This window comes from Asterias rubens, chromosome 1 (assembly GCF_902459465.1).
Source record: "Asterias rubens chromosome 1, eAstRub1.3, whole genome shotgun sequence".
NCBI lineage: Eukaryota > Metazoa > Echinodermata > Asteroidea > Forcipulatida > Asteriidae > Asterias > Asterias rubens.
In genome coordinates this window covers 19,174,697-19,187,947 of record NC_047062.1, presented here as the reverse complement: position 1 = coordinate 19,187,947, position 13,251 = coordinate 19,174,697, and the positions used below count along the sequence as shown (strand labels likewise).

Sequence of the window (13,251 nt, the reverse complement as noted above, 5' to 3'; positions counted from 1 at the left end):
CTAACCTTGAGGTCTCGAAATCAAATTCGTGGAAAATTACTTCTTTCTCGAAAACTGCGTCACTTTAGAGGGAGCCGTTTCTCACAATGTTTTATACCATCTCCCCATTACTCGTTACCATGTAAGGTTTTATGCTAATAATTATTTTGCGTAATTACCAATAGTGTCCACTGCCTTTAGTTGACAGTTTCCAATAATTAGTAAAATAAAATCAAGTAAAATAAAACAGTCCTTCCTTTCTACAAAGGAAATCAAAATCTTTTAAAAATGACTTATCTATGAAACAGGAGGAAAATTTCATAAGTGTTATTTTGTTTATGTGCAAAATCTGTTCCTTAAAAGGCTTAGTAACTAAACCAGACATGAACAGCTCTTATATCAACCACAGACAGTGTTTTCCCCCATTTAAATGATGTAGTCAATACTGATTCAAATCCCTACAAAGAAAACACTGCGGGTTCAGAAATACGCATACAATTACCACACAAAAAACAATCCCGGAAACTCTCAGGAGGGTTTGTCCCAAATAGATTCACCATTATGATGCATCGGGCTAAAGGATGGGAAATTATTCAGCGCTAGCACCTACATTAACTACAATGAGATAATCTATATGTATTAGCCAGTCAAGCAAAGCCAAGCCTGTCCTCAGAGAACGCCTTCAAATTTGCTGTACATATTAATGTGATTATTACAACCAGATAACGGCCTATTGCACTCTAGGGACACCACTCCCCAGTACAGGCTGACTAATACCAGTCCTAAACCCTTGTGATGGGCCAAGAAATCTCGGTGTGTTTTATTTATGATCCAGTCTGTTTCTTCAAGGAAGCGATAGAAACATTTTCGGCTGGATATTTTTCTGGGTTTGTATTGAAGGATATCAGTCTTGGAAGTTTATCAGGCGGAGAATTGTGAAGGTAGCCAGTCGTGCGAAAAGCTCACTGGTGGTTGATTTTTGGCTCACTTCAAGTTCAAACAGACTTGGTTCAGAGGGATTCACCATTGGCTACATCATCATCTGCAAATTAAAAATGATAAAGAAAGTTTGGATTATGCAATGTTATGACCCTTTTGACCCACTTTCTCGTAACCAAATAGGTCAACGTAAGATTATGCACAAAGTTTATATTTTCTAGTGTTTTCTACGTTTACGTGGCTAATGCATTCTAAAATGTAACCATATTTCTCTTCTTACTTTTCCCCCAGAGAAATTGTTAGTGAGAACTCTGTGTAATAAAATCAGTATCAGCCATACCTGAGCATAAGCTGATGATTATACATAAATGAATGCTTTGAAACATCTTGATTCATTCAAATCTATGTATGGCAGTGTGGTGTGTCCGAATTGGCCGCTACAGCTATTGGTATGGCTGGATGGTCATATCATCATGCGTTGAAGTATGGGACATGCATATCAACACCCCTAGCAACAGCCTTAGCAGTTGCTCTAACCACCAATTCCGATACTGCATAACAAAAAGAGAGACCTGAAGCAAAACAAAGAAGTTTACTTTTTGTGAGATGATAATTCACAAAGGTTGTGGGTATGGAATCCCACCCACCCAAGTAGTATGCCTGTGATTTTTTTCACAGAGCTCGGAAAAGTACCTGTGTATATATGGGTAAAACCAAAATTTATATTTTTTTTATCCCTGAAGCAAATTTCCATGGATTAATATTCGAAACTTTTACTGTGTATGAAAGTGTGTCAAGTCAAATTGTCAACTCCCTAATCAGGTTAATCCATCAGCTTCTTAAGACAGAACTTGAACTCATATCTGACCCTTGTATTAGCATTGACAGATACCCTGAGGAAACACACATAGACACGCCCATTAGATACTATGGAAATTAAAAATCCTGCACTTTTTAATTTCATCCTGTTGGGTTCTTCCGTATTTTTGTCCCAGCGTGGGTTGAAAATGAACGACATCGGAAAAGAAGACAGGATATGTACATTTAACAAACTAGATGTTTTGAATCATTTGGATTGCATCAGAGAACATCTTAACGATAAGGGATGCTGATTAGTTGGGGGTTGGCATGAAGGAAACCATCTTAGCGTGCAGGAGTGGTTTCCAAATCCAAGACAAGTCTGTCTGTGGCGTGCAGTCACTAAGTATGAAAATGTTTTTAATTCCCCTGCCGGCACTCTCTGTGGATGTTCAAAAATGATGGATTGCGATGAAGTTTTGTTTATTGAATTAAATTTGAGTTATTAATGGAGAAAACAACAATTTTGTGGTTTTCTGTTTCTGTTATGGCAAAGAAGTTGAAACACTCTTGAATTAGAAACTTTATTTCACACTTGCCCGTCATTGTGAATAACGGTGAAAAGATGCAATGTTGCAACAAAAACTTTTGATTCACTCTGCAACAGTATCAAAAGGATTCACGTGTGAATTTTTCCCATGAAAAAAATTATACACAAAAATAAAGTTTCTTGTCTTTCACACTTTAAAAAACAAACTTATGCTATGCCTACTTTGATTAATTTGTCTTCCCTTCTTACTCTTCAATTTTAGCGGCCCTGTCACTGAACATGTCTTCACCCGACTCCAACTACCATCGAAGCTTCGTCATCAGAATGAAATCCACCCTGACCAAGAGAGGTGTTCACATTAAATCATCTGGCTATAAGGTACAGATCTCTCAGCCCATTTAAAGTGAAAACTTTTAATAGACAAGCACAAGTCTTGCACGTGTACACATTTCTTTTTGACCACTTACGTCCCACTTATATTGGTTTTGTACTGGAAGGACACAAACTCAGGCACTTTTACAGGTCCCAGTTTTCAAATTATTGTCTTGCACAGTCTAACTGTTGCAGCTTCAATCTGTTTTGAGACTCTTATTACAATGCAGCCAGCCAACAATTTGACCCTGTTTTGCAAATAAGATACAAATCCAGTCCTGGTAAAATAAAAATAAAAACATTAAAAAAATCTTTAGTAACTTTTTTTTATTTTTCTTGACAGGATGCCAAGCAAGTACCAAATTGCTGACTCGTTAACAAAACAGAACTGATTGATAGTGAGAGCTTTAATAAATTGTTGCAAGTGGAAATGTAACTTGCCCCAAGCCAAACCCCCTCACCTCCTCAAAAGTTCATGAACGTGCCCCGTAGTCCCCAAGAGATGGACATCCAAATCTTTCATCTTAGATGCGACCTGAGTTTTTCTCACCCAATAAGAAACAAGATACCCACCAAAACCACAATACTATTCAAAACATTTACTAATCAGGAAACAAACTCAAATTTTTAAAGCATCTAATCATCCAGATTTGCTAGCTCTGTCATATTCATTTGCATTTGCAAATTTCATCAAAGGGTAATGCAACAATTGATTAAGCAGCTATTTTATAACTTTTATTTGAAGTATCTCTTCTCAAACAACAATTGTTCAAGAGTAGCTATATATATATTAATATGAATAGTAGACTTTCCAGTACAACCATGTGTGAAATCTCTTTTGAGGGAGTGTTGGTTCTCAAAAAGACTTGGTGTGGTCTCAACGTTTCGTACAGTATGCTCTGCTCGTCTTCAGGAGAACACCATTTAACAATTGTTCAATGATCTGAATAAATAAGTGAGCCTTGGGCTCTGGAAATGTTATTATCACCAAAATGGTTTGTCACACCTTTCAGAAACATGAACAATTGGTAATAGTTAAAAGCAGGACAGTTCTTTTCAGAACTGAGAAGTCTCCCGAACCTCCTATTATCTACTCCGCGGCAGTAGAATAAAGCAAGACAGTTCCCTAAGAACAACTCTACCTGGCAAGTAGATACACACATGGTGTTACCCCAAACCAAATTATACATTGATACCTCACTATGCAATGCCTCAAATACTATATGACCAACTTAGTTACACAAACTTTGAATTTAGGTCGAAAGTTAAAAACAACTGCTTATAATTTGTTTCCCCTGAATTCTTAAAAAAAATACATTTATAGAGGTTTGAAGCGTGATTTTCTTTTTACCAAGGGTAGGCATTGTCTCGATGAAGTAACTATGGCTGAAAGCTGTTAGCAGCCGTTGCAGCATTGACGTATGGACCTTTGCAGTGGTCTGGCCTTCACCACATCAAAAGCTGTTGATATGGATGTGACTATAATATAGTAACTAATCTATAAGATATTTTCTCTCTTGATAAACCCTTCTCTGTTTTTAGGTGATCCACATTACCGGTGCATTACGTCCTCGTATAGTCTTGACTCAGTATTCCCGCCACTCCCCAGTCATCATGGGCTTCACTGCCGTGGCTCAGTCCTTACCACCTCCCACCATCAATGAGATCCACCTAGAGCCAACCATGTTTGTATGCAAGCTGGATCTAGACTTCACAATCGTCTTCTGTGAAGCTAAGTGAGTATTTTATTGCAAAGAAATAAATACGAAAGTGTCAGTTCTGTATTCATTGATTTTTGAAGAGTACATTCATTTAGATTTTCTTGTCCTCGAGTATGGCACCGTTAATGTAAAATAGTACAATTTAGAGAAGGTTTAATTACACGTGGAAAATTTAGTAACATCAGCTGGTAGCATTCGGATAAATCAACTGGAATAAAACATACAAACTGGTTTATTAGGCATGCAGATAACTTTGGAATTTGTCAAAGACTAGTATCCACACATTGTGTGACCATAACACGTACATGAAACAACAACCTGTGAAATAATATGCTCACACAGTCATCAGAATCACAAGAAGAAGACAAAATATAGGCCCTAAAAATAATTGTTTTTAAAGTTGGAATATTTTCAAATAATAAAGTTTGGGGCTCAGATATAAACTAACTTTTTACTCATTTCTCAAACGTTTTACCAAAACAATTTAATGGGAAGTTTTTCCAGCCTGACCGTCTTTATGACATGTGCAAATCTGTGAACACTTTATAATTTCAATCTGACCAATGTTATGCACACCTTTGAAGACATGTTTCTTGTACTTACAGGATTCAAGAGTTCATTGACCTATCAGCTGAAGATGTAACTGACAGGAATTTCTACTCATTTCTTCATGCTCAGGACATCGCTAATATGAGAGTCTGTCACAATGATTGTAAGTAGAGAGACAACTCATTGGTTCCTGTTACTCCGTATTTGGGAATTTCTGAAACAGTAACCAACGAAATGCTTTACTTTTTGTGTTTGAACCTCAATCAAGTCAAGAGCAGTTGATGAAAACTATCAACAGAAGATGAATTGGCAAAACGGTATCCACCTGAACTGAATTTGGGGGTTAATTCGCTGGGGTTCTTCAAGGCTGAGATTAAAGACTCACTTGTTCCTGGAAGCTTATGAACTGTTATTGCACTTTAAAAGTGTTTTGTTCCCCCTTACATGGGGTGAGGGTGTCAGTTTTATGATCTTTATGTATTATTTTTTCTTTTGTTGCATTTGTATAGACTTTTCGGTCTGTTTTTTTAATGTTATTTTTATTAATTGTAATTTGCTGTAATGTGTTATGATTTCTTTCTTGTGATTTGCGCCTTCGAACATCCTCGGATGGAGATGGTGCACAAGAAATGCCATTAACTTTTATAATCATAATATTGAGAGCAGCTTTGCATCAAGTGAGGATTTGATAAAGCAGGATTTGAAACTTTGCATAGTGGAATACAATCTAGTGAGTTGCTGAGACACCACGTACGTGAATAAATCCCTCCATGAGTCGTGGTTTCATCGGACCACTGGTTCCTTTCGGAACCACTATAACCTAAAGACTGAGTTTTATGTACACTATGTCTCTGCAAGCGTCACTAGAAAACATGAAGCATTATTTTAAAAATTGTTGAAAATCGGTATGGTCCAAACAACCTCGTTAGAGCCAGAATTTTCAAACCACAAGAGGGCGCTGTTATCATGCAGTGATTTACTAAAGTTGTCTTCATTCCATAATACTGCTTGTAGAAACATACTTTCATACAAACAGGCGAGCATTATCCATGCTGCATGATTCGCTGAAGAATATTTTTTATTTTGTATAATGGTTCCTTCGTTTGAATCCTCAATATTTATATTAATTTATAATCTAATGCTATAACTCCTTTTTATGTTTACATACACTTGTACTATTTTGTAGTAGTTTTTGTTTTTCTCATGTTAACGTAGGTCTACTTACTTAGTGTTCTCGTTTTAGTAATTTTTCACTAGTTCCTCATTTAAAAAAAGTTATCGTTATACATCATGCAATTTTCTCCGAAACAAAGTTTAAAAGAAACAATTAGACATAAATGTATAAATCCAATGCTATAACTTCTGTTTATGTTTATTTTGTAGTAGTTTTTGTTGTCCTCCTTTTAGAGTACTTGCATCTTTTTTTGTTAGTGTTTTCGATTTACTTATTTCTCATTTTATCCTGGAACTTTCTGCTAAACAAAAATATAAAGAAACAAGACATGAATGTAGAATGAAGATAGCTATTGTTGTTTCTAAATATTTCCAGTGCTAAACAAAGGTCAGATGATAACGAGATATTACCGCTGGATGTGCAAGTCCGGGGGCTACATCTGGATCCAGTCCACAGCCACCCTGGCGTATGCAAGGACCTCAAATGATCGATCCTTTATGTTTATCAACCAGGTCATCAGGTAACGTTTCAAAGATGGCTCCAATCACACAAATTTTTGCCATTTGTGCTCTTTTTTCTTTGTCTCCTCATATTTTGTGGTTTCTTACAAACCACATAATGGCATAGGTGATGCACACGTTAACTGTTCATACAGCTTATCTAATGTTTTTAAGGAACACGTTGCCTTGGATCGGACCAATTGGTTTATAAAAAGCGTTTGTAACCGTTGTTTATAAAATGCATATGGTTGGAAAGATGTTTTAAAAGTAGAATACAATGATCCACACAAGTTTGCCTCGAAATTGCGTGGTTTTCCTTTTACTGTGCGAACTAACACGGTCGGCCATTTATGGGAGTCAAAAATTTGACTCCCATAAATGGCCGACCGTGTTAGTCGATGAGGTTAAAGGAAAACTGTGCAATTTCGAGGCATGTTTGTGTGGAACATTATATTCTACTATTACAACATCTTTCTACCCAAATGCATTCTTTTACTGTTTCAAACGCTTTTCAAAGACCAACTCGACCGATCCAAGGCAACGAGTTCCTTTAATTGTTATTTTTTTTCCCGGTAGAGTTGGAAATAACTCTCAGAAAAATTGTGAAAAGTTTGCACAATCACTGAAGTGCCTTGCATCCTTTGGTAATTTGGCGCTCTATAAATCCGGTTATTATTATACAAATACCATCACTAAAATGTTGATTCATGAAGGAAAGAATTACAGACAAGAATATCTCACATACTCCCAGCCCTTTGACTTAGGAATTCTATGTTTTTGATTTCAACTGTGACACCCTTTTTTTATCTTCTGTTAATTGTTTAAATCACAGTCATGCTGAGGCTATGGACACCGTCATGGACATTAGTCAAATGAATTCCCTTCCTCCAGATCCCATCAAATCAGAGGCATCTGAAGGGTCAGGCCATGAGTCAGATACAGAAAACACTAGCACAGGTAAGCAGAGACAACTATTATTTCTCATAATAGAACATTAGATGACGAGGGCTAGAAAAGTTGGTTGTTTAATAATTTCCAGGGATGCATTTTCTTTAGACCTGCAAAGCTTTGCAAAACACACCCTGTAGCTTCCCCCTTAAAGCCATTGGACACTTTCGGTAAACAGTATTGTCCAAAGGCCCACACTTCTTGTATCACAACTTATAAAATAACAAACCTGTTAAAATTTAGGCTCAATCGGTCATCGGAGTCGGGAGAAAATAACGGGAAAACCCATCATTGTTTCCGCACGATTCGCCGCGTCATGACATGTGTTTAAAATAAATCCGTAGTTCTCGATATCGAGAATTGATAATTGTTTTAATGTTTTCTCAAAAAGTAAAGCATTTCATGGAATAATATTTCAAGAGAAGTCTTTCACCATTACCTTCTGTAAACCCTGTAAGTTATTTGTAAATCTGTGAACTTTTTTTTTCTGTTCCGAAAGTGTCCAATGGCTTTAACAATGACCCTCAGACCAACCCATCACATACTGAGCTTCCTACCCACATCCCATACCATCCAAAACTGTTCAGGAGAAACATTGCCCCTGGAGAAAAAACTTGAGTGCACCACTGTTGTGGTTTGCAGTAGCACAATGTTGGACAATCTTGTAAGAGATCAAATTTTGTCAGTATGCTTTGATCAGAATGTGATAATCTTTTTCGGTTCATGTACTGTGATCAATCTATTGTGACACAATTTTTTTCTTGTCAAGAAATATTTCTTAAAAGTTTCTATTACCTTGCAATGTATTGTCACAGCTCAGAAGGTTAAAAGATCGAAGATGAAGGACATGTTGATAATCTAATTTATACATTTTGAATTCTTAGCCAACTTAGTATTTCTCCCTTGGTAAAAGTTTTCTTTTGTTAATATTTTGAAGATGACAGCAAGGGCAAAACATCCAAGATGGAGAAGACACCAAAGTATCCAAAGAAGACTGGCCATCAAGAAATCACAGCAAGTCGAGGCAAATCTCTGTCACGCTTCAGGAAACGGAAGGCCCACGGTGACCAGAGGGACTCCAAGAAACACAAACAAAGCAGTCAAGACATTACGGACAAACCCTCTATCGTCGCTGCCGATCCCTCGGAACTGAAATCAGTCATTGTGGAGGGGTCAGGATTGAAACGTCAAGAGGGTAATAAATGTCCGCCCCACAGCAATGCTAGAAAACCAAAGAAGGTGATGGAAGATCAGCACCTGCGGCAGTCACTGGAGGACAATGCGGTTGTGAGCCCAGTGACTGTTGCCAGCAGTGATGCTGGCTGCCAAGGCTGTGAGACAATTGAGAGTGAGCCCTCGCCAGGCTACATTTCTCCACTTGATCAGTCTGTGAATAGCAATGGAAGAGACTCAGACTCGTACAGCAATGGGAGTCAAGGTACTGGGAGCCGGGCTAATGAAGGATGGGATAACCCACCCAACAGGGAGGTGCCCAGAGAACCTGAGGTGTCAAGGAGCTATACAGAAGTAGGAGTGAGTAGTAGGCAAGTAGGAACAGAGGACAGGATTGTTATCCCTAAAGGGTCATACTGTAAGGGGGGCTCCGGGTGTAGTCCCAAGCCCCCTGATTCCCTTCTGACCCCACCCCTATCAGATACTTGCCAGTCCCAATTTGTGCTTCCACCAGTCAGCTCGTTGAGCGACACCAAGCCCAAACACTACACTACGGATTCCATACCCACGATGCTGACTAGTAATAACAACAACCCGCTACCTGTCAACAAGGGCTTCCATCAACCAGCGGTCAGTCCCGAAGTGGAACTCGTCAGCCATCATCCTGGTCCGACAATCCTCAGCAAATCACACCCTGCCAATAACACTGAAATAGACTGCCCAGCCTCCACGAAGACTGAACACTTGTACAATACCCATCCCAGGGTTATAACAGCTGTGTCAACAGCATATGCAGGAATGCCTTACGCTAACTATGGGCAGTACTCTAACTTCCAACAATACGCAAACCCCGTGAATCTAGCAGCTCATGGATACCAAAGCAGTCCCTACAGCGACCCCTACAAGAACTTCCGCAGTGCCCATGACATGCCCATGGACCTCTCGTACAATAACATGGGAAGTTATGCCAACATGTCCCTGCTGCATACCAATGTGACATCGGGAGGAGCCCCACATCCATACTACCATGCTGCCAAGATGGGATACCCTACTGCCCCCGATTCGGGATTACAAGTTATCCATGATAGAGGATGCCTGGATGATGCAACTAAGGGTACCAACACAAAAGTTTGATGTTAGATCAAGCCTAAAAAACCTAAGAGGATTTCTTTCTGGTTCTCTTCCTTTTGTTTTATACTGACCAAAAGCAAAATATTGCCTTGTGAGAAAGTAGAGGATTTCTCATACTCTCATGACATATGATTGACCAATATAAGCGATGGCATCACACCTTTGGAGGGGGGGGGGGGGGCATAGTTTAAATGTTAAGGGGCAAACATTGATCTTTAATGTTATTTTGTACTGCCAAAATAGCATTGACCTACCACAACACCAGCATTATTCTTGAGCGGGGGTAAGGTGAACATAATTTGATTAATGTGGGTGCAATGATTTGGGGTTGAACTCAATATCGGCCATCAGGGAAAATATTGTAGTGGGTGTATGGGATGAAAAAGAGGGGGTAACTGGGGGTATCTCCCAGCACCTGCGCTGATCAAAGCAATTTTTATTTTTAATGGCAATGCATGGGCTTAATATAAACTCTAAAAGTGCAACATTTATGTAGCCATATATTGGTTGAATGGACCAGTTAAGGGGGCTTCAGAGGAGCTACATAGAGACCAAAGCGGCCAAGTGGCATATACAAATCTCTGCAACAGCCGCAATTTGATCTACTTCCATTCACATAAATGTAAAGGTCTTGTTCGGATATGAAATTTTCCAGTTAACATGGTATCCCAATCTCTAAACACAAGACCAAATTTTCTGTTTCATGTTATTTTCGGTGAACAACTTAACTGTTTAAAGAAATTACTTGGCGGTGTCTGGCCACTTTGTGGTAATTATAAGGAGATCATTAAAATACATTGACTTTGGCCAGCTTGGAAATGTTCATGCTCAAAGAAAAATATCAGGGATGCTTTCACATCGTAGTTTCAATACCCGAAACTTCATGTTACAGAAAGCAATTTAAAATGAAAGTTTGTATTTTATCTGAATGACAAAAATAGAAACTGTCAATTTTTGTTTACAATATTTGGGGATAGAGTGACTGGAAGGATATCGAAACAGTGGTTTTCAGACGTGGATTGCTTGATGAGCAGAAGCTACTCTTGCCTGCCACATGCTTTGCCAGATTAGCACAAACTCTTTTAACTATTATCTTAAAGATTAAAATGAATCTTGATTTTGTGTATAAAACATTATTTTGAAGTTTTTAGTTTATATTAATTTTATCAAAGCTTGAAAGGTTTCTAAAAAGGGGGGAAATGCCCTTACACAGTACTTTAAGGAAAATTAAACTGAAAATATTATTTTCATCAAATGGGATGTTTTTGCAAATGAGCAGTGGATTACCTTGATGAGTTTCTCTGTTGATGTATTCAATCTTTGTCAAATGGTCTTTAACTCAAGGTATGTAGATGTGATATAGAGGAAACTAGGAAGGTCCGTATAGATTTGTATAAGTTCATGGTGATTTAAACTAGGAGCCATTAAAGTATCACAATGTGTTGCTTCCAACTCTGCTTAATGGAGCTTAGTGCCAAAAATACTACTTTAAAATATCACTATAATTTGAAAACTTTGTTCAACAAAAGTCTGCAATAGTGCCTCTGGCTTTAACTATCATTTTGAATCACTGCAGATTGAGTGTGGCTACAAATCACTGCAATTTCATAACGTTGTATTTTGTTTTTGCTCTATCTCAAGCACCAACTATAGAGTGCTTCAAGCTCTGGTAAAGGGATATAATGTCTTCTTTAGTTAACTGCTAAATTAAAGGAAATTGTCATATTGTTTTGTTCAAAACAAAATCACCCGACATGCATGTCTGACTGCTCCATTACCTCTTAGTATTAAGGAAAAAAGGTATGTTTGGATTATTTCAAACCCAAAAGTGCCCTTGATTTAACTGTTATTATATCGGGCACACTTAAACTTGACATTGATATTGAACCAGCACATGTTTGTTTATCTGTCTGTTTGTCTGCCTGTCTGTCTGTTTGTCTGAATGGTTTATAACAGCTTAAGTCATTTGCAGTGAAGTCTAATTGTAGCAAAAATTGACCAATGCCTTTATAGAAAAGAACATGTTCATGCCTTGAAAGTGTTGTGTGTTTTATGGACCAGTTATTCTAAATGCAGCTGTTTTTCTTTTTATGCATTGCAACGAATTCCATTATTGTCTATTTTAGTTTTTTTTGTTTTTTTTTAAATGTTTTATGCCACTTTTTAGAAGATTTTTAAAGATGGGAATAAACCCTGATAAAATAAGTGCAATATTTCTGTGACCCCCAAATCTTGAGAAATGAGTTCTAATGACAATTTCAGGAAGTACTTTTGTATCAATTAATCTTGATTAACAAATGAATGACCACATAAAACAGAAAAGCCTTTTGCAAATCCAACACATGAATTTGTATATACACAAATATTATATGAACACTTTTGAAAAGTAGGGAGAACTGACAGAAACAAATTTATATATAAAAATTAACCAACAATTATTATAATCTAAAAACAAAACAAAATTAATTATTTGTTGACATTCCTCTTCTGGTTTAAAAAACTGTTCCTCCCTGATGTTTCAGAACTCTTTTAAAACCAATTAAAGGCACTGGACACTATTGGTAATTACTCAAAATAATTGTTAGCATAAAAACTTACTTGGTAATGTTAATAGTATAAAACATTGTGAGAAACGGCTTCCGCTGAAGTTTTTTAGAAAGAGGTAATTTCTCACTCAAATGTTAAGAGACTTCAATGAAGCCTATTTTAGGAATCAGAACGCACACAAATTTTGTGCAACTAGGGTGTTTTTCTTTAATTATTTTCTTGCAATTTTGATGACCAATTGAGTCCAAATTTTCACAGGTTTGTTATTTTATGCATGTGTTGGGATACACACCAAGTGAGAATACTGGTCTTTGACAATGTCCAAAGGTGTCCAAGGCCTTTAAGTCCATTTTGCTGGTGATCTACATATATTTTACACAACTCTCTCGACTGTCAGTAGAATTATGACAAACACACAGTAATTTTTGTCGGCCATTCCAGAATTACTTCACAGCATTGACTACAAAAACAACACAGCCATTAGAGGTATTGTGGTTACTATTTGTAAAGTTTTAGAAAAATTGTAGGCTATTTAGATCTATATATTAAGAGGACTGGAATTAAATTGGATTTTGTTTTTCAGAAGGGTGGGGGGTGAGTAGGCCTAGATTGAGTGGAAGAAAAATGTGTCATTCTTAAAGGTGTGTGCATTCTCAGAATTATGACTGAAATTTACCCTGTAGCTTTGCTGTCTCTAGACAATAAAAGTCTTCAACGGTTCTGTGTCTGACCAATAAAAAAGGGATATTTCAGTAAAATTTAGAAATGTTTGGTACATTTAATAAATCGTTCATATATCACCAGGTACAACAAATGTAACCGTCAGCATTTTACTCCAACATTTTGACCAAGCATTTAAAAGTTGGGAAA

At 37.3% G+C, this 13,251-nt stretch overlaps 1 protein-coding gene across 1 annotated transcript in view; it reads left to right on the top strand.

Annotated features, from left to right (window-relative positions):
- Window positions 1–12,447, top strand: part of LOC117288420 (neuronal PAS domain-containing protein 3-like) — a 32,093-nt gene extending 19,646 nt beyond the window's left edge. Inside the window, exons 6-11 of the mRNA XM_033769281.1 lie at window positions 2,529–2,644; window positions 4,181–4,374; window positions 4,965–5,071; window positions 6,458–6,602; window positions 7,415–7,539; window positions 8,468–12,447. Of these exons, the coding sequence (XP_033625172.1) occupies window positions 2,529–2,644; window positions 4,181–4,374; window positions 4,965–5,071; window positions 6,458–6,602; window positions 7,415–7,539; window positions 8,468–9,837 (2,057 nt within the window). The 3' untranslated portion in view covers window positions 9,838–12,447. The remainder of the gene's footprint in view (window positions 1–2,528; window positions 2,645–4,180; window positions 4,375–4,964; window positions 5,072–6,457; window positions 6,603–7,414; window positions 7,540–8,467) is intronic.
- The last annotated feature ends 804 nt before the right edge of the window (window positions 12,448–13,251 follow it).